General features: G+C 46.8%; 1 protein-coding gene across 1 annotated transcript in view; it reads right to left on the bottom strand.

Moving 5' to 3' along the window:
• Positions 1 to 21,535, bottom strand: part of BAIAP2L2 (BAR/IMD domain containing adaptor protein 2 like 2) — a 279,276-nt gene that overhangs the window by 100,692 nt on the left and 157,049 nt on the right. Inside the window, exons 5-6 of the mRNA XM_069652997.1 lie at positions 3,827 to 3,898; positions 3,479 to 3,595 (exon numbers count right to left, since the gene is read on the bottom strand). Coding sequence (XP_069509098.1) covers positions 3,479 to 3,595; positions 3,827 to 3,898 — 189 coding nt within the window. The remainder of the gene's footprint in view (positions 1 to 3,478; positions 3,596 to 3,826; positions 3,899 to 21,535) is intronic.

The raw sequence follows: 21,535 nt of genomic DNA, 5'->3' as shown, positions 1-21,535 counted from the left end.
GTGTGGGCATGCGAGAAGTTTCACCATTTTGTAATCAGTCGCCATTTTACCCTCATTACGGATCTTCAAGCACTGCTGTCCCTGTTCAGGAATCCCAAGACCAGGATGCCTCCATGCATAGAGCGATGGGGTCTCAGGCTACATTCAATATCTGACGGAGAACGCACTGCCACCAATGCTGTCAACATTCATTGACAAGAGCAAGCAAGACCCCACCATTAAGACCACAGTTCAGCTCACCAATATAAACAAGTGGAGGAATTACAGACAGGAACTGTGAAACAATAAAGAAGTGGACATGAAAGAGATTGAACAGATTGCCAAGGTGCAGAGCGAGCTGGCAACAACCGACCAAGGAACTTTTCTGAGAGGGAACCGCCTGGTCATACTCAAAGCCCATGAAAAACGATTGTTAACCTGGCCCGTGAAGGCCATAGAGGACTGGCAAACACAAAAAAGATACTGTGCAACCAAGTATGTTTCCTGTACATAGACGCTGTAGTAGGCAACATACTAACACACTGCCAAGCATGTCAGAACGCAGCGACATACACAACCCCATGTCCCCTACAATTTGTGGTGCTTCTAAAGGGCCCTTGGCAATGTGTAGTAATTGATTTCTATGGACCACTAGAAGAAGGAGGACATAGATTAATATTCACGGTTCCCAATGGTGAAACTGATACCGTCCACAGCATTCCACAACGTGGTGGGTGTCCTAGATGAACTGTTTAGTGAGTGGGGCGTGCCTAACCTTGTAAAAACAGACAATGGGCCCCTATTCCAAAGCTACGGTTTCAAGAAGTTTGCATCCCATCTGAGATTCTAGCACATGAAGACTACATCGCTATGGCCCCAAGCGAATGGGATGGTGGAGCGATTTATGTCCACCATCAAGAAGACTCAGCAGAAAGCAATTGCCGATCAAGTACCATTCCCATAAGCTTTATGCCAAATGCTAAGGAGCTACCGAAGCACTCCTCATGAAGCCACAGGGAAAACCCGCCAAGGAGATCATGGTCAGATATAAACCCAGTACTGGTTTGCTGCAGTTTGAGGACTACACGGAAGAACAGGATGCAGAGATCCGAAAACGAGGCACACGAGAGGAAGAGGATGGCAAAAGGATGGGCTAACCGATAAAAAAAGGAGCAAAAGAGTCAACGATGTCTGTAGGAGAGCAAGTCATGGTCCATCAAAGACAACAGAGGAAAACAGACACAAGATATGACCCCCAAACCCTTTCAAGTAACCGAGGTAAAAGGGTCCATGGTCACAGCGACAAGAGACGGGCGCGACATAACCCGAAATGCCTCCTTTTTCCACCACCTGACTACACCAGAGGTTGAAACCATAGAACAACCGAAAGGAAACAAAGAACCGACAATGATAAGGGAAGAAATACCAGACAAGAGACTGACAGAAAGTGCATCGACTGGTGCAGGTGGATCAAGGGAGACTCGCAAATCCCCTGGGCGGCCCCAGAGGGTCATTCGGAAACCCTCATGGTTCATTGAGCAAATGTGACACCGCCAGGTATCATTATAAGCAAGGGGGAGGTGTCATGGACTCGAGCGACACTGCCCTTTTAAGAAGGAGGACACCAAACATGGCGAGCATGCGGAGAGGAAGGGGAGGGCAGTGAGGGGAAGGGCAGTCTTGTAAGAGAGGGGAATAAAGAAGGTATACTACAGTTAAGGCTTCACGTAATTATTGAGGGGCTACGAAAGTTAGTCCCCAGAACAGAGAGCAATTCATTTGTAGACTAAAAATGAGGGTCAACGCATGGATCTACTATGGGAATGTAGCTCATTGGCACCAGGTAGGCCTGTAACCAGAATTTCTCTTATTCCCGCCGGAATTCCATAATAGGCATGTAGTGCCGTTTCATTTGACATATGTTGCATTTATTGCAATGTACTCTTAGATAACGAAAAACCTCGACATTTCCATCATTTTTTTGTAATTGTTATTTATTTCAATGTTCTCTCATCTCTTCTAATGAGAAGCCTGGCACTCAGCCTAACTCCCACCAATGGGCAGCTCAGTACCTTAGAGATGCTACTTTTCAACATACGAGAAACTAATCTGAACCTTACTTAGGTTTGGGGTTTGGCTGAAGGATGCTCACAAGTCCCCTCACCCCATTACAAAAGTCCTACAGCCCCTTTCCAAGAGGGTGTCTATATGCCTGACCAAGCTCGGCATTTCCTGTAAATGCACCACCCTTACCTGTAAGCAGTGCCTCCGTGCAAGAGGGTGTCTATACGCCTGGCCAAGCTCTCCATTCCCTGAAAATGCACCACCCTTACCTGTCGGCAGTGCCTCCATGCAAGAGGGTGTCTATAAGCCTGGTCAAGCTCTGCATTCCCTGTAGATGCACCACCCTTACCTGTAAGCAGTGCCTCCATGCAAGAGGTGGTCTATAAGCCTGACCAAGCTCGGCATTCCCTGCCAATGCACCACTCTTACCTGTAAGCAGTGCCTCCATGCAAGAGGTGGTCTATAAGCCTGGACAAGCTCGGCATTCCCTGCCAATGCACCACCCTTACCTGTAAGCAGTGCCTCCATGCAAGAGGTGGTCTATAAACCTGGACAAGCTCTACATTTCCTATCAATGCACCACCCTAACATCTCGGCAGTGCCTCCATGCAGCCTGGCCAAGCTCTGCATTCCCTGTAAATGCACCAACCTTACCTGTCGGCAGTGCCTCCATGCAAGAGAGTGTCTATTAGCCTGGCCAAGTTCTGCATTTCCTGTAAATGCACCACCCTTTCCTGTCGGCAGTGCCTCCATGCAAGAGGGTGTCTATAAGCCTGGCCAAGCTTAGCATTCCCTGTCAATGCACCACCCTTAACTCTCGGCAGTGCCCCATCCAAGAGGCGACTAGTGCGCTCATCTGATCATTCTTTCACAGTATTTCGATTTACACAGTTTCCGGTAGTGCCTCTAGCCCCGTCATTGCATTAGTACTCATCCCTCAATATTCTCCCCTACCTTAACATTGGTTTTCCTCTTGTCTCCATCCAGGATGCCTCTCTCGTGACTATCCTAATCCTGCCGGAGGGGGCGCTGTTAGACAGCAGTCCTTCCCTCGTTCATTTCCCCACCAATGCTCAGCCCTGACATTTGCCTTAGCACCCCCTCCATCCAAGACGTGCTTCTCTTACCCCCCAACCATTCTTCTTCCCGTCCATACATTTATCTTAGAAGGGCCTGCACCCCAGTGGTGATACCCAGGCCTCCCCGACCCGCCCAGAACGCCTGTGTCTAATCCCAGCAGTGTCTGCATGCTAGACCTGGAGGCGTCTATAGGAGGCCAGGGAAGAGCTTGAAATGTGACTGGCTGTACCCAGCCCAGCTTTACCTGGACATGGCGTGTTGTGGCTTTTCACAATGTTACCTTCCAGAGGACAGTAATTGCTCCTTCCAACCTACACAGTGTGACATCCACCCCCGCCCCCCACCTCCGGCTGACCTTCATCTGCTGCAAATTCTTGTCTCGCTTCCTCTCCATCCTCCACACCTCTGACATGCCTTTGTCCAGGTTGGCGGCCCGGCGCTGGTACTCGAGCTCATACCGCTTCTGGCTGTCCTGCTCATGCACCAGGGGAGTGGGGATAGGGACAAAAGGGAGAGGTGAACAGGTGGAACAAGACACATCTAGATGATTAGACATGGAAGGCGGGAGCAAAGAGTTGCGCAATGAGGAAGGCAAGATCAAGAAGAGCGAGGGTATGAGCAGAGGCAAGAGATGGAGGAGGGAGGTGGTGACAGGAGACAAGAGAGACACATTGCAGAAAGCGTTCACGTCTGTCTCACTCACGTTGATAAACTGCATATCTAGCTTTGTGTTCTTCTCTAAGTGCTGCAGAAGCTCCCCGTGGAAGGTCTGTAACTGGAGGCGAAACATGATGTTAGTGATAAACATTGAGGAAGCAAAGCCATCATCAAGGCCTCAAGGGTTAACCTGACTCGCGAGACACTGCCTGCCCCTCTCCTCCCTGCCACCCGGTACAGCTGTACTCCTCCTCTCTGCCCTCTGTATCCCACCGCCCTGCTGTGTATCTGTACTGTTGTGTACCTCTGAAAAGCGCTCCGTTATGCATCTGTAATGTTGTACACCTCTGTAAAGCTCTCTGTTGCTTCTCAAAGCCAGGCCCGCTCTCAATAAATACCATAATAATAACAATAAGAATAATAAAGGGGTGAGTAAGGGGAGGACTGGTTGTGTATGCGGGGAAGGGTGGGCTGTGGCAACATCTTCTGAAAAGGGTCTCTCTCTGTGAAGACGACCACCTCCCCCCCCCGTGCAGAATTCACCTGTCTGCAGGACACAGGTCTGCATGGTCACCAGTGGTACCAATAAGTGCAGATTAGGAGGATAGCTTGGGAGGATAGCTCAGGAACAATGCACTCGCCTTGGAAGCAAGACGATGCAGAGCAACACAGGTTTGATCCCCGGGTCTGCGCTTAGAAACTTCTGGGTATTAAGCGCGTTATAAATAACCAATTATGATTATGATGGGTTACGTGACCTCCCCTCTCCCCCAACTTGAATCCTAAGCCCAAAGTCCTAGTATGCAGGTTGTGTACTTTTGTGGAGCAGTACAATTCAACCTCAAAGAATATGAAGGAGAGAAGGAGAGGAGTGAGTGTAGAGGATGCTATGAAATATTTCCTTCCCCGTGGCTGCTGCATCTGAGTTTGATAAGTTCTGCACTCTTTTCAACCGGTATCAACCGATGCCACTTGTTGTTAAAGACTAAAATGCGCTTCCCATGATTGTACAATTAGGAAAACAAGTGCCCTCACTGTAGACAAAATGCATGTCACAACCTCATCTGCTGTCTGGTCAGCAAATGCCCAGCTGCAAGCAAGCAGGGGGTGGAGGGTGTGCATTGGTAAGAGGGGGGAACCTAATGTATGGAAGTACAGGAGTTACTATGGCGGCTGGCTATACTGACTGCATTTACTACTACTGGGGAGGAAATCCCAGGCATCAGCTACTACGAACTGTTGGCAGCCTCGAGGACACGGGTGGAGAAAAAGGGGTAGGCAAACTAGGCACCTGGTCTGAAAGTAGCACCCAGACGGTATGTATTGTAGAAGGAAGGTGGAGCAGCCCAGGCAGCAGCAATCGAGCTTATGGCCCTTGATAAGTAGCGCGTCATGCAGTAGATGGGATGCAGAGTAACTCTTACACCAAATAATCAAACCAACTCAGGAAGAAGGCAAAGTGTGTTTACTGTTTTATTATCAATTGTCTAAAACAAGGAGTTACAACGGACATTAACGGACGTCGCACAGCATATCTCTCAAAGCATTTCATAAAAAACAACACTTATATAGCTAAAACTCATAAGTCATGATGTCATACTACGCGGCAAATAAGAAAAACCTACGGGGAGTTGTAGTTGGCTCAAGGGGAACATCTAACTATACTTCCTATAAGGGAACAGGTAGTGATTGGATCTCTAAAGTCAGGTGGACAACTCATGCCCACCCTTAATGCAAATCATCTTCAACAGTTATTTGACACACAGTTCATCATTGGCTATCAAACTATAAGGCTCTTCGTTATATGGCCTTCTACAATTGGTTGGCACACTCGTGCCCTTCTGGAACATTGGGCTCACTAGCAGCACAAACGCTCATACACCAGGTGGCAGGGGGGTGGACTTGACTGTCTCCCCACACAATTAGCCCAACATCTCTCATCACCCATGACTTCTGCCATGCAAATTGTCTTTGAACTTGGCCTTACAAAGTATCCTTGCTCCTGAGAATATATGGGAGTGTGAGCATGTGCTATCTTAGTTCTAGACTGCATGCCCAACTTCTATTTCCATCCTTAGATCACGTGACAGGAGACTGCAATTGGGCCCTTTTCCTAGCATTTAATTGTATTAAATGAATAAACTTGGCCCTCATGGTGTTCTTTCTTTGCACTTTAACAAGGGATGATTCAGCGTCTTACGCTCACTATTCTTCAAGTCTTCACATTACGCCAGGTAGTTATTCCAGGCCTTTCCTCAATCTCAGCTACTTGTTTGCTTCGACACAGCTTCAGCCTTTTATCCATGAGTTTGAACTTACTAAATTGTAACATCAATGTCCAGTTTCTATATAATGGCGGCATTGCTTGCAGTCTATTCACTAAGTATAGCTAGCCGCTACGATTACTTAGTCTACTTGCATTGCTGCATCTGTACAGTTATTGAATGATTTGCATTATCTGCAGTGTTCTTCACATGTGCGCTCCTTATCTTGTATATGAAAGTTTACTTGATTCTTTCCTCCATCATCAGTTTCTGTAAGGTCCATACATTCTCTTCTTCAGCCAGTCTTCCTTGCGCGTCACACTCATTTCTTGTGATGTTACCAACTTCTCTTTCTCTCATTTTCATATTCCTTTGGGGATCTCCTCCAAGAGATTGTCATCTCTACGGGGATACGTCAGCTAGGTTTTCTAAGTAGATACCTTTTCTCGAAGTTTCTCAGTGGAATAGTCGTAACCACTGGTGTCGTGCATGGTGCGATTTCCGTCTTCCAGCATATAGGTAGGAGGGGGCGGGACTTCCTGCAGAGGCATTCGACTGCACCTCTACATCTCTTCTGTAATTACGTGTGTTTTGGGTGTACAAATAATCCATGGGCTCTGTCACGTTTGCTTGCCAGGAGAATTGCAGCTGTAGGTGACAACAAACGAGGGGGAGAAAGTAGAATACCCTCAGCTGCACCGAGGAAGACCCCATCTGACCTGCTTCACAACTTTATTTTTACAACGCTGCAACATAGTGGGCATATAATGGACTACATTAGTTCACAGGATTTCTTTTTTAGTTAAGCAGTGGTATAAACGGAGTGGCAATTTTAAATTGGTTTAATTAAATTCAGAGTGTTAGGATATCTTTTCGTTTTGCAGTTTTCCCATCTTCTTTAATAGGACCTGTGGGGAATTCGACCATCTGCATGGGGAAGGAGTGCTCACCTGTTTTTTGTTGTTGAAATTTTGTAATGAAAATGAATGATGAGAGATCAACCTCAGAAAATGTGTGGGGGTAATCCGCACACATTTTCCTCTGCTCACCACACAACAAACACATAGGGCTTCATTACAAGTCCGGTGGTAACCCTGCCAGTGCTACCGATGGGTTGCTGCTGGACTTGCAGGATTTACCAGCACCTGACCTGCCGGAAACACTGGGGGATTACAACCACAGTGTTCCGGGAAGTTAGGCGCTGGTAAATTGTAAATCCCCATTCCCATTTGAGTACAATAGGACTCAATGGGAATGGGGACCACAGAAGCACAGGCACCGTTAATAACGGTGCCGGTGCTTCCGTGAAACTCTGTGGGCGGGTGCCGTTCCGCCCACCAGATCTGACCCTGGCAGGCGGGATGGCACATGCCTGAAGAGTCGTACTCTGCCGGTCTAGTAACAACAATGCCGGTAGGCTTACCGGCACCGTTGTTACTGGACCAGAACAGTTGTAATGAGGCCCATAGTCAAGTGTACTCTGGGGGGACACAGGCTACATGCGCAGCCCTTCCTCTCACATTTGTCTCGAATGTGACAGCCAGGAGTTAAGGAAAGCATCAAAAGGAGGAGGGCAATACCTTCCCAACGCCATGGCTAGCCTAATTAAATATCAAAGTCTCCATGGATCCGTCCTGTCCTTTGTCAGTCTGCTGGTGGCAACGCATACTGATGCGAGTTAATTGAAGCAGGCCTGCGGGGGGCCTGATCGCAGAATTGACAAAAGGGGACAGGAAACCGATGGCACATCCCCAAACACTTAGTGAAGGCTTAGGAAGTGGGGAAGGATATTTTTGACTGGTTTGAAGTGCTAAAGCTGGCTTTCCAACTACAGGAGGTGGATGAGGTACTGTGGGATACAGCCCTGATGAATCGCTTACCGACACCAGGGACTGATGCAATTCTTCAGTTAACTCCTGAGGAAAGGCCTGCTTATGAGAGCTCCTCAGGAAGTTCTGTAAAACCTGAGAACCATATCTCAAGAGCTTCAGAGAGCTTGGAATGAAAAGTGGGCAAACCTTTGAAGCATTCACAAACTTGTCATTAAAATATATGAGCGGATGGGTAACTGGTAACAAAGTTGACACATTTGAAGGGATGTACAATTTGAGTGCGTGTGAGCATGTATTGAAATATTATGAGGTTGCCCTACACCAGCATCTTGTGGACAAGACTATCACAGACCCTAGGGAGCTTGCAAAGGCTGTGAGTACAAGTTTGTGAGTACTCAAGTCCAGAAAAAGGCTCAGGCGATCACACCCAAAACGAAAGAGAAATCGGCAGACAAAAAAGTAAACAAGGATGGGAAGGACAAAGGTCCAAACCAATCCTATTCAAAGTCAGGTCCCCAAATCAACGAAGGGAAATCCCAAAACTCGAGTTCAGCTGGGCACACCAAAAAGAAGAGTGCAGGCACCCCTAACATTGGGACGCCTGCGTTCTCACCACCCAAAGGTTGTTTTGTGTGTAAGGAGCTGGGCCCTAGGAAAGGGGATCCTGATTGCAAGGGTTTACCCAAGAACGGCATAGTGAATGTTGGACTCATGAAGAGGCCATCATTAGTGTGGGCCTCCTAGAGGAGGACTTCCCGCTAGGCCAGGGAGTGGCCAAATGTGGATTTGTTACACTGAGTGGGACCGGTACTGGGTCTCCAGAAGAGATCCCTGTTGCCAATAATACTCAACTCTACCTAGAAGATGTGTATATCAATGGACACAAAACACCTCCGGTCCCTGATACTGTGGCTAGCATCACTGCTGTCACCCGGCAGTGGGTACAGCCAGGCCAGTATATTGATGGGCCTGATTGTAGCATCAATGGGTTTGACGGAAGGAGTAAGTGTCCCTTGTCGATAGTAGAGTTCAGCTGGAGAAGCGAAACGACCAAGCGCCGTGTAGCTGTGAAAAACTCCATCCCTATCCCATGCCTGATGGGTAATGATCTTCATGATCCCGAGATAGTAGCAGCGGCTACCCGATCGAGGGCCAAAGAGATCGGCAGATTGAACACTCTCAAAGCCTTAGGGCCTGGAGTGTGGCCGGTAGCCCCTAGTCCAGTTCCAAAGACTCCTGAGTTGCTTACCTCTGTGGGAGAGGGGCCAGTAGCCACTGGGGACCCTACTTTGGTAGCAGAGGACTCAGTGACTTAAGAGTTGCCTGGTGCAGCACAGGAACCTGAGGTGGAGGACCAGGTAGGCGCAGATCTCAAGGGCCTGCCCAAGCTGGATGAGTTCGCATCAGCTGGGGGCCCTGGTCAGACGGACTTCTTCATAGCTCAGAAAGAGTGTCCCACTCTGGCGGCTCTGCGGAAAAAGGTGGAGGAACAGGCTAAGGGGGAGGCCCCTGGACTGTTCAAAGTGCACTGGGAGGATGGACTCCTCTACAGTGAGCCAGAAGACTCTGAGGGCGAGGGCACCAGCAAATTGATGATTTCCCAATGCCACAGAAATTTCCTTTTGGATTTGGCTGGCCAAATTCCTTTAGCGGGTAACATCGGAGTGGCTAAGACTTCAGAACGGTTGTCTGCGCACTTTTACTGCCTGAATTTCAGCATAAAGGTTAAGGAATTTGTCTAGTCCTGCCCAACTTGTCAAACTTATGGCAAGTCAGGTGGTACCATAAAGGCCCCCTTAATTCCACTGCCCATGGTTTGGCGGTCTTTCGAGAGAATACGCATGGATATTGTGGGTCCATTTGATCCTCAAATCATCTCAGGGAACAGATATAACTTGGTGGTCGTAGAAAAACGCCATAAAATACCCTGAGGCTGTCCCTCTGAGGAGCATCAAAGCCCCCGTAGTTCCAATGCCCTGATTGAGATATTCTCCCATGTTTGATTCCCCAAGGAAGTTGTTTCTGATAGGGGATCAAACTTCATATCAACATATATGAAGGCCATGTGGGAAGAGTGTGGAATCACCTACCGATTCTATACATCCTTCCATCCACAAATCAATGGGCTTGTTGAGCGGTTCAACAAGACCATGAAAGGCATGATAGGTGGCTTGGAAGAGCACCTGAGGAGAAAATGGGATATTCTCCTGCCATGCCTTCTGCTCGCCTACAGGGAGGTGCCACAGAGCGGAGTAAGGTTTAGCCCCTTTGAGCTTCTGATTCGAAACCCGGTACAAGGTTTCCTCAGTCTAGTCAAAGAGGGATGGGAAAGCAAACCCTCATCCCTACAAGAGATGTGGTGGACTGTGTATTCAGCCTTCAGTCTAGAATGGCAAAGTACAGGGAACAATGGACAACGAACCTAAATGCCAGTCAGGAGCTGATGAAGCACTGGCATGAACAGAAGGCCACAGTGATAGTCTATTCTCCAGGCCAGTGGGAGTGGATTATGGATCCTGTCAAACCCAGTGCCCTTCAGGACAAGTGTACTAGGCCTTAATGTGCGCTGGAAAAAGTCAGTGAGGTGAATTATCTCATTGACGTGAAAGGACATAAACACAACCGGCTAAAACCTCATTATGGCCAGGATGACTTGGCCATGACATTAGTGACTGACAGAGAGAATGAGGAGGAGAACGATCCCCTCCCGGACCTCTTGCACACTGAAGCCGCAGATAGGTCAGTTGAAGGTGTCAACCTGGCAACAGCAACTGACAGACTGTCACCATTTACTAGGACACTTTGCCGGTCTGTTTACTCTGACTCTAGGTTGCACAGATTGGTGCACCTAAGATGTGGACACTGGAGACAGTAAGCCGGTGAAGAGTAGCATTCACCGGATGTCCGATAAGATCAGGGACACCATCAAGGAGGAAGTTTCCAAGATGGTGTCCCTATGAGTGATAGAGCCATCGCACAGCCCCTGGACTAGCCCAGTGGTACGGGTCCCTAAAAAGACTAGTGGTGGGAAGACTGAAGTTCGCTTTTGTGTGGACTAAGGGGTGCTCAATTCTGTCACAAAGACAGATGATCAACCCATTCCTCTGGCAGATGAGCTCATTGATAAGCCCGGCGCTGCCAAGTACATGAGTACCTTTGGCCTCATGGCAGGGTATTGGCATGTCGGGTTGACAGATGGAGCGAGAAAAAGGTCAGCATTCTCAACCCCGGAAGGACATTGTCAGTTCACTGTGATGCCCTTCGGATTGAAGAATGCCCCAGCCACTTTTCAGAGGATGGTTAACCAGGTTTTGTTGGTTCTGGAAAAACTTCAGTGTTGCCTATTTAGATGACATTGCTATCTTCAGCCACACCTAGGAGGGTCACTTATCCCACCTGGAACAAGTGCTTCATGTGCTGCAGAATGCACGTCTGACTATCAAGTCCGCAAAGTGCCAGAGAGCACAGGGCAAAGTGACTTACCTAGGCCACCTGGTCAGTGGAGGTAAGAAACAACCTCTCAAAGCAAAGGTACAGGTTGTGAATGATTGGGACATCCCCACCACACAGACGCATGTGAGAGCCTTTTTAGGTCTCACCGGATACTACTGGTCATTCATCATAGAATATGGGACCATTGCCATGCCCTTGAATGATGTAACTTCCGAGACGATGCCAAAGAAGGTAACTTGGACCCCCGCCTGTCAAACCTCCTTTCAGGATTTAAAGGATGGATTGTGCCGGGCCCCAGTTCTGGAACTGCCAGTCTATGGTCAGGAGTTCATTATCCAGACAGACGCCAGTGATTTTGGGATTGGAACAGTGTTAGCGCAGCGGAACTCTGAAGGGGTAGAGCAACCTGTCGCCTACATTAGCAGGTGGTCGACAAAAAGGGAAAGGAACTCAGCTATCATAGAAAAGGTTTCGTATGCGGTCGTGTGAGCTGTAAAGAAGCTGAAACCCTACATCTTTGGGTCTCACTTTAGGATCCAGACAGACCACCGGCCTCTGCAATGGTTAATGCCCATGAAAAGGGAGAACCCTAAGCTTCTGCATTGGGCCATATCCCTACAGGGATTACATATGGACATCCAGCACAACCCAGCCAGTACTTTCACCTTGATTACAAACCACACCCTCAGTAGGGTGATGGTTCACATGTTGAGGCTGGGGGGATGAGGGCATGTAAGGAATTCGACCATCCTCACGGCCAGTGTGTGCTCGCCTGCTTTTTAAAAAAAACGTTTTGTAATAAAAATGAATTATGAGAGATCAACATCAGAAAATGTGTGGGGCTAATCCGCACACATTTTCCTCTGCTCACCGAACAACAAACACATGTGGGGGGACACAGCCGACAGGTGCAGTCCTCCCTGTCATGTTTAGCTGGAATGGGACAGCCAGGAGTACATGAAAGCATCAAAAGGAGGAGGGAGGGCAACATCTTCTTCTGCCATGACCAGTCCAATTAAATATCAAAGGCTCATGGATCCGCCCTGCCCATTTTCAGTCTGCTGGCTGCAGCGCATACTGATGAGAGTTAATTGAGGCAGGCCTGCGGGAGGCCTGATTGCAGAACTGACAAAAGGGGACATGAAACCACCACCTCTTTGATATTCAATGTGTCAACCTGAACCCAGCTCCCACCCCTCTGTATGAAGGGCAGTGAATTGCATGTCTGGGACAACTGTTTACAGTAGGCAACCCCTGCAAGCAGACCCCCATTCAGAGGGAAGAATTATGTGATCTGATGGAGACTGAAAATCTTTTCTCACCACAAACTTCAAGGGAGACCTGCACTTTGATCAGGAGCCAAAGAGAGCTCATTTAACCAGAGAGACAATTTTGATTCACAACAGACAGGAAGATGGGTGGTATTTAGTAGTACATGTTGTCACCCCTTGCCTTTCCTGTTGCAAAGCACTCTGGTTATGACTTCACACATAACAGAAGATTGTTGGTGGGGACCTAGGATTGGTTCAGTAAGGTAGGCTTAACCTGCACCAATCACCTCGGCCCATTTGGATTTAAAAGAGGGTTGACCCCCTCTTTCAGAGATCATCCGACAACTTCGAAAGGAGTAAGAAGAAGGACTCATTTGGACCCTGGCTAAAGGTACAGTCTGCCTTGCAGCTTCCGCCAGTGAAGGAAAGCCACGATTTCCTTGAGGGAAGTAAAATCTTTCTCCTAAACATCTCCCTGGTAACAGAGAGAGATACTGAACTCAGAGGACCCATCCAGCAGCTACAGAACCGGTACCCATCCAGCACACAGCATGCCCTGCTAGGTTCTGCCAGCAAGATTCCTAGGTGGGAAGTGCCAGAGAGTCTCTGACCAAAGGACAATGCCGTTGCAAGCAAACACTCTGCTCAGCTTTTGGCAGTCGGGCTTAAAGGATGACACGTGCCCAGCGAAGAAGCTAGGAGTGCCACTACAAGCATCAACCACATCCATCTTTTAAGGACATTTTTGTGGCAGTCGAGCCCTTGAACCGCGACTGGCTGCACCACTGACTGTTGTCACGCTGCAGTCAATAAAGCCATCAAGATGCCTCGACCAGGGTTCCGGATCCACCAACCAGCACAGAGACAACAATTCTTGACCCTGAGCCGCCATGTAGGCCAAGCTGCAGCCATCCGTCCAGCCTTGCTTGCCGAACTGCCTGCCGCCTGATACCTGCAGCTGTCTCCCATCTTGAACTCTGTCGCAGGAGCTGCAAAGCATCCTGGAACCGACTTGATGCTGTTGAGCATCAAGATCATCTCAAACACCAGGTGCATTGTGGTTCTGTCCCACTGGTCCTTCTCCAAAGGCCACTACTGATATTTACCACCCCTTGCTCCCTTGGTGCTGAAACCAAATAACCTTCAACAGTTATGACTGATTGCTTTACCGACTACCCTCCTTTCAGTATACAAAGTGCACCCCTTTCCTTCGTGTAACTGTCTGTCCTCTGTGTTCCTTTACAGAGTGGTTTATATTTTGTAGTGTGCTAGAAATGTCGGTTGTAGTAATAATAAAGTAGACATTTTTGTACAAACTTGACTGGACAGTCCCTTTTATCATTGGGTAATAATTGTATTTTCGCTGTGTTGCAACTAACCAATGATCCACGACCTTGCAGAGATAAACCTGCTGTTCCGTCCACGTTACCAAAACTGGATAAGGAGGTTTATAATTTACTTGTGTTTCCAATCTGTTCGGATCCCTTCTACTGTACTAGAGGTGTGGGGCTGATTGAGGGTTTAGAAACCGATATTCATCCCTGGACCACTGGGGCCCCGGATGTTGATTCGTCACAGGACGGCAAATCTTCAGATGGTGTGGGTGATTTTAGAAGAATTTTTGGGAGTGAGATCTTTTTCAACATCACTCGCTGACTTAACCAACTTGTTTTAGGGGCTCAGGTCAACGCTTAAGGCTACCAGTGCAGGGGCCCTTCTAGAGAGTAGGAAGGGAACCATTGTTTCCCTTGTATGTATTGCCTTATTGGGTTTGTTATACTCTACATTGCCCTACTGCAGGCTGGTGGCAGTAGCATCTCTTTTAACCATCTATGTGTGTCCAAAGGAATCTCATTATTGTTTGGCAAAGTAGCCATTATCCCATAATGGTGATCCAAAATGGCTGAAGCTCGTGTTTTAAGCCCTGCATTTGGTGCTAACCCGGTTGGCCTTGTTCCTCCTCACAAGGGTCGGCAAGTGACATATATGGTTGTGCATTCTTTCAGGCTTTTTGCAAAAAGCCTGTGAAATGCCTGTGAAATGCCCTGTGTGTTTGAACTGTTTGCAACAGAGTGTGGGGATGATACTCACCCTTTTTGTCAAAAGTAAAATGACGCCCGTTACCTAACTGCTCTCCTGTATCGTTCCCGAACCCTGGGCGGAATTAGAACGATACGGGAGATCAATCCATAACACCTCCCCCATAGCAAATAAAGAACAAACCAAACAACCCAAAGAGGGGGAGGGAGGAAGAAAACAGATGAATGGAAAAGGAACAGAAACAATTTCCCAAGGGAAAGAAAGAGGAGGTAAGAAAGAAACAGGTGAGGATCGGAATGACTAAGATGAACCACACACAACAGAACCAGTGATAAACAAAATGTCTCTCAAATTCGAGGAGATCTTCCTCCCTTTGCAGACAGGTCCATGAGATGGGCACCAAGACCAGAAACATTTGGGGCAGTCCCATCAGACAACAGGTCCCTGCTTGGAGCATCTCTCACATTGATGGAGCAGCGAACAACGTCATGAAAAGGCCACTTCTTTCCATCGTCCAGTACCGCATTCTTCCTAACTAACTTTTAACCCTCCATGGCCTCCCATATTTGGACAAACCCTTGGGCGCGTTCCTGGGGTTTTTCACTCTGACCAACTCCACTTCCTTAAACAATACACCATGCAGGGGAGTATCCAGTATTGCTAGAGTCGGGGGGCGAACCACTAAAAAAGTCCTGCTAATTCCCCCCCCAAATGCAGTGCATGCTATTCCATGCGGTCTCATTCGCACCCCCAAACAGCCCACACCTGCCCCAATCGACTTTTTTGGTAACATCAGTGACAGATGGCATTTTAATACATAACAAAAAATAAATAAAACTGCAGAATCATTACAGATGCAGGAAACACATCTATTAGAGCTCTGTCCAGGCACTCTGGGGCAAAATACATGCAAACCTCCTAATTTACATAGGATTGCACCAAAAGAAATGACTTTACAGAAAAGGACATTGCAAGGAGCATCCTCAGTCTTTGATACTTGGATGCACCATGGAAGTGACTTTAGAATAGTTGCCATAAGTAAAGCAATGGGCAAATAACTTTGTGGTACAAAATACCTAAATTGCACAATTATTATAGATGGAGCAACTCTATAGTCATTAGGCTTTTTTTTAAATAAGAGCATGATATATTAACATAAACTGTGAAGTGAATCACTTACAGAGCTGCCGATAACACACAGTATGATTAAATGATTTGCCCAGGATCGCATGCGTTGGCTAAATGGTGAAACCGGGATGTGAACATGTTCCCAGGTTTAGTTGATATTTTTTAAGGGTTTACTTTGCATTTCATGTGCTTAAATAATGCTTTATTTATAGCAATGCCTTGGAAGAAAACCACATTACATAATAAACTAGCCTTTCACAGTAAATAAACTATACGCTATATACATTGTCATAGAAATATATTGAGCAATAAGAATCTGGGTTATGTTTTATTCTCCACATCCTGCATACAAAGTCACAATAGCACCATGCAGATTCATGTGAGCCTAACAAATCCTCCTTGGGTTTTAAGGCAATAGTCCTTATTTCATAAAGCAGGCAGCATTATGCACTCTTCTCACTTCTGATGACTCCATCCTATTCCCATTTCTAAAGGGAGAAAGGTCCCTGCTAATAGTCCCCCTCCCTCCCATCAGTGCCTAATGGTTCACATTGAAATTCTCTGTTGACACAGTACAACCAGAGAGCTCTTCTGATGCCCGGGGCTCCTTGGGACATTGTCCTGGCAGCTGGACACCTCTCCCGCTCAGAAAAGGTAAGGTGTTGTGCTGCCAGGACAATGAGCGTGCTAACAGCAGGAATTGCTCAGCACATATTGCCCTACCAGCAGGACACCTTTCCCATTAGGAACCCTCATTGAGATGCCGAAGGGGAGAGGTGTCCCAATGACAAATGTCTCGGTCTGGCTTTCAAAAGAGCCTGTGGGAGGGTGGGTTGCCCCCCCTATTCCCCCGCTCAGTATGTCACTGACACCATGGGTGCGTTTGGTGTGATCATAATATTCTTTGCATTGAAGACATAGGTCCAAGTATGGCCTTCATTACCCCCAAATGACTCTCAGCCCAAAGACTAAGACACAACAGATGCACCTCACTCTTAGGTCCTTCACCGCCATCGTAGATGTATCGCAGATGTGAGAAACGTTACTCTCTCAGACAACCATTCAGGCCGTAGACAGTCAATGATCTGGATGAGAGGGAGATGCCATCAATCAAACACGTCAACGGACCGCAAATCAAGGAATCAGTTACGTCATCACTGGCATCACGAAATAGCCTCACTTAGACATGAAGTACATAGCCATCCATTCACGAAGTTACACAAACATGCATTAGTTTATTACATACAGACACAAAACACATGCTTATGACTCACACAGGTAGATAACAGACACACATACATATTTCTATATATAGTTACACTCTTCTCCAAAGCTGAACCACAATATGCCAAAATATTTGCATACCAAACTTGCATGTGAATGACTGTCACTAACATGGAAAAGCCATAAGGACAAATAAGGTAGCCACAGGCCCACTGGAATGAATGAGGAAGGGGAGACAGGCTTCGAGTGCATGGAACGGCTTGCATGATCGCTGCAGCCAGAAGTAAGCACAAGAATGTGTAGAGACAGAAAGTTCCTGGTTACCAAGACGATAAGCCACCTGCGAGAACTTCGGAGTAAAATCCTCATATTTAAAGGCAAGAGAGCTCCATTTAGTGGTCTCAACACATGTGACCTAGCAGAACAAGACAATGCCCATTCAATCCAGGTGGACGCAGAGAAGCTGTTCCCACCAAATCAGGGGTGGAAAGATACAAGTGTTGCTCACAAACTGCCAACTGAATGCACTCTTCAAGGCTTAGGTAATCAGAGATGTCAACAGATGCACCTCACTCTTAGGTCCTTCACCGCCATCGTCATTGTACTGCAGATGTGAGAAACGTTACTCTCTCAGACAGCCATTCAGGCCATACCCAGTCGATGATCTGGAGGACATGGAGATGCCATCAATCGAACAAGTCGACTAACCGCAAATCAAGAAATAAATGATGTCATCACTGACATCACAACGTGGCCGCACTTAGACATGAAGTACATAGCCATTCATTCACAAAGTTACACAAACATGCAGTAGTTTATTGCATAAAGACTGAAACACATTCTTATGACTCACACAGGTAGATGACAGACACACATACATATCTCTATATATAGTTATACTCTTCACCAAAGATAAACCGCAAGACGCCAAAGTATACGTATACCAAGCTTTCATATGCTTGACTGCCACTAACATGGAAAAGACATAATGACACATATTGAAGCCACAGGCCCACTGAAATGAATGAGGAAGTGGAGACAGGCTTCAAGTACATGGACGGGCTTTCATGATCACTCCACCCAGAGGCAAGCAGAAACGATGCACCCAGCCAAGGACGAGTGGAGACGGAAATGTCCTGGTCACCTGCAAAAAATTCTGACTAAAATCCTCATGATTACAGGCAAGAGAGCTCCATTTCGTGGTATCAACACATGTGACCCAGCAGAACAAGACAATGCCCATTCAATCGAGGTGGACGGAGAAAAGCTGTTCCCACCAAATCAGAGGTGGAAAGATACAAGTGTTGCACACAAACTGCTTACTGAATGCTCTCTTCAAGGCTTAGGTGATCAGAGATGGCAACATTAGGGAACACAAAGCCCCTCCATGTTCATTTTCATTGCCTTGAGAAGGTACACTCAGCTTGGTAACGGTCCAGGGTCCCAGGTCTCGGACGACCCACTGTACCCAATTCAGAGTCACCTTTTGTGTGAAGATATAATATGTTGCAGGAGCCAGTGTTCTTCCTGCGACCCTTCAACATTGTAGATTGAATCATGTAGAGGTAGTCCCAGGAGGAGTCACCAGATATGGCTTTCCAATAGTAGAATTAACCCCTATAGGACACAAACATAGTTTGCCTAAACTGACCAATGTGAATGCCTGATAGGTTTCGGGGAAAGAGCTTGGTTTTGTAACATCACACCTGGATAAAACCGGGTGACAGACGCTTAGAAGACGAGAAACATGGACAATTCAAGTTTTTCTAGTGTGATCCCTGTTATTTGTTAGATAATAAAGACAGCGAACTTTGCCCCATGATTGAGTCTGTTCTTGAGGTTAGGAGTTTTTGATGTGCCCGTGTGTCTCTCTGCTGGTAATTTGGGTAACTGCTATAGAGCCTGTGCCGCTCTCCAACAGTATTTAGTCTGCTTCTCTCTCACTTTCTTTGCACCTCCTCCATACCCACACTCTTGACATTCCTTGTTGACAGCCAAGACGGACTCAAACGACTACACACCGCTCTCTCTCTCATCATAACGAACGGTTGAACCCCAGTGGTGGAATGCAGAGTCAACCTGTAGGCATTCAGTGACTCATTGAGGGTCTTTCTCCATCTCTTCAGAAATTAATTGTGCCCCATTGTCAGTAATTATCTCCTTTGGATTTCCCAATCTTCTAAAGATAGCTTCCAGAAACCTGATAATCTTCTGAGATGTCACAGAGTTCCGGACTACACCCCATTCCACCCACTTGGAGGTGTAATCATTTAGCACAATTATGTAGCTCTTGTATGCCTCCAAGGTTTCAAAAGTTCCCAAACACAATCTGGAACCTGTATTGGTTGTAGTGCATTGCGTTCGTCTTTTTGGTATAGATGCTGATGGCACAGGCCTTTTATACAAGCTCTTCCATGTTTCTCAGCATTCCTGGCCACCAGTACACCTCTCTGAACTGTCTCTTGGTGAGATTCCTCCTCAGGTGGCCTTCATCAGCAATACTCAGGATCTTCTCTCTCAAACCTGCTGGTTTTATTATGCGATCGCCCTTCACAAAGTGAGTTCTCCATAGTCTCATCTTGTACTTGTGCATATTTTGTAAGGCCACCTCCTATCTTGTTCCATTCCTTGTGAACAGCCCGGGCGTAATGATTCTTGCTCTGGTTCTTCAGCTGATGCTCAGATCCAATCATCTTTTGCAATCCCTGGCTGAATCTGTGCAATGATGTATTCACCTCTGTCTCCATTGCTTGGCTCCCACTCGTTGCTGGCCCACAGAAGTATAGAAAAACAGTCCACTATCACATTCCCTGCACCTGGGGTGTACACAATCTTAGCATTTTATTACATAATGTCTATCATCGATCTCCGAATTCTCGGGGAGGACAGGTGTGGACGTTTGGAATTAGTAATGTCTATTAGGGGCTTATGGTCAGTCTTCACCATTACAGTCAGCCCAGTCCCCAGATAAGTGTCCTGAAATATTATTAAATCCATTTTACTACTAAAGCTTCCTTCTAAATGATTGAGTAGTTGAACTCTGCATCTTTCAACACTTGAGAGCCGAATGTAATCGTCACAATTACATCTTCTTGAACATGCTGCAGCATCCCTCCCAGGCCCATATTGTTGGAGTCTACTATGATGACACTGCTGGTAGTGGCACTGAACATCCTGAGAGTGGTGCATCATTGACAGCCCTTTTGAGATCTTCTAAATCACCCTGACACTATTCCAACCAATTGAACTTTGCACATTTCTTCATCAGTACCCTCATGTGTAGCGTCAGTGAATTGTGAAATAAATTTGTAGTAGTACTCAACCACCCCCAAAAAGCAACCCAACTGTTATTTGCTGACAGGAGCTGGCATATTCTATATTGTCTAAAGTAGTTCCTTTTTGGGGTTAATCCCTTCACAATTGATTGCATATCAAGATATGTTATTTCATTTACTTTACTCCTGAACATGGCAATATTCATAGTGAGCCCTTTTTCTTGTATAACTTGTAAAACACCCAGGAGATTTGCATCATGATCTTCTTCCATCATGGACGCTATAAGCATATCATCTTGAAAATAATAAACTTCTTTCAGGCTGCCAAAAAGTTGTTGCTTTAGTCTCTGAAATACTGTGGCCACAGAGGCCAATCCAAAGGCATGCGTTTGTATCTGAATGCTCCTATCGGTGTGACAAATGAAGTAAGGTGTCTCGAATCATCATCTAGGACAACCTGGGGGTAGGCTGAGGATAGGTCCAAGGTCGTGAACTACTTTGCGGGCTCCATAGTAGTCAGCATCTCATTGATGTTGAGCAGTGGGTGCCTGTCAACACAGATGCTAGAAATTAGATCTCTGAGGTCTACACACATCCTTATGCAATTGTCACTCTGTCACACAATTATTGCAGGAGCTAGCCACTCTGATGACTCAAAGGGCTCAGTGATGTCATGTTCACAAAATATTCCCAACTCCTTTTCCAAGGCATCTCTAGTGCTGATAGATAGGTTCCTGACCTTGTGTATCACTCGCTTCGCTCCTCTCTTCAACACAATTTGATGCTTGAATCCCATAAGCATGCCTATTTTGTCATTGAACACAAGGGGAAACATCTTCACCAACCCCTCCTTGGATGAGAAATCATGATTTGTAACACATAGAATAGGCTTTTCCTCACCAGCGTGTATTTTGATCCGTAGGGCATCTTGCTCTTCTCATCCTACTACTGATTATCTGTTTTCTGCCACATTCATTTTTCAGCAAACTTCCCAATCTCTGAACTTGAGGTTGAGCCATTCATATGCCAGTATTATGATATGACTCTTGCCATGCCCTGTGACTCTTAATAGAGTGGGTCTCAACTCATGTAGTTGTCCTTTCAGTTTGTGCACAAATACGTGGGCATCTACCATGGTGTATGGTGAACCAGTATCCACCATTAATTCCAAAGGAATGTCATTTATTTCCATGTACACCCACAGCCCTCTCCTTCCTGGAGAGTCAATGGTAAGTATGTGGACAAGGTTGTCATTCTCTGAATCTGAA

Source organism: Ambystoma mexicanum, chromosome 3q (assembly GCF_040938575.1).
Source record: "Ambystoma mexicanum isolate Mex_15411 chromosome 3q, UKY_AmexF1_1, whole genome shotgun sequence".
Classification (NCBI taxonomy): Eukaryota; Metazoa; Chordata; class Amphibia; order Caudata; family Ambystomatidae; genus Ambystoma; species Ambystoma mexicanum.
The sequence above is the reverse complement of the archived record's forward strand: the minus strand, read 5'-3'. Positions and strand labels throughout refer to the sequence as shown.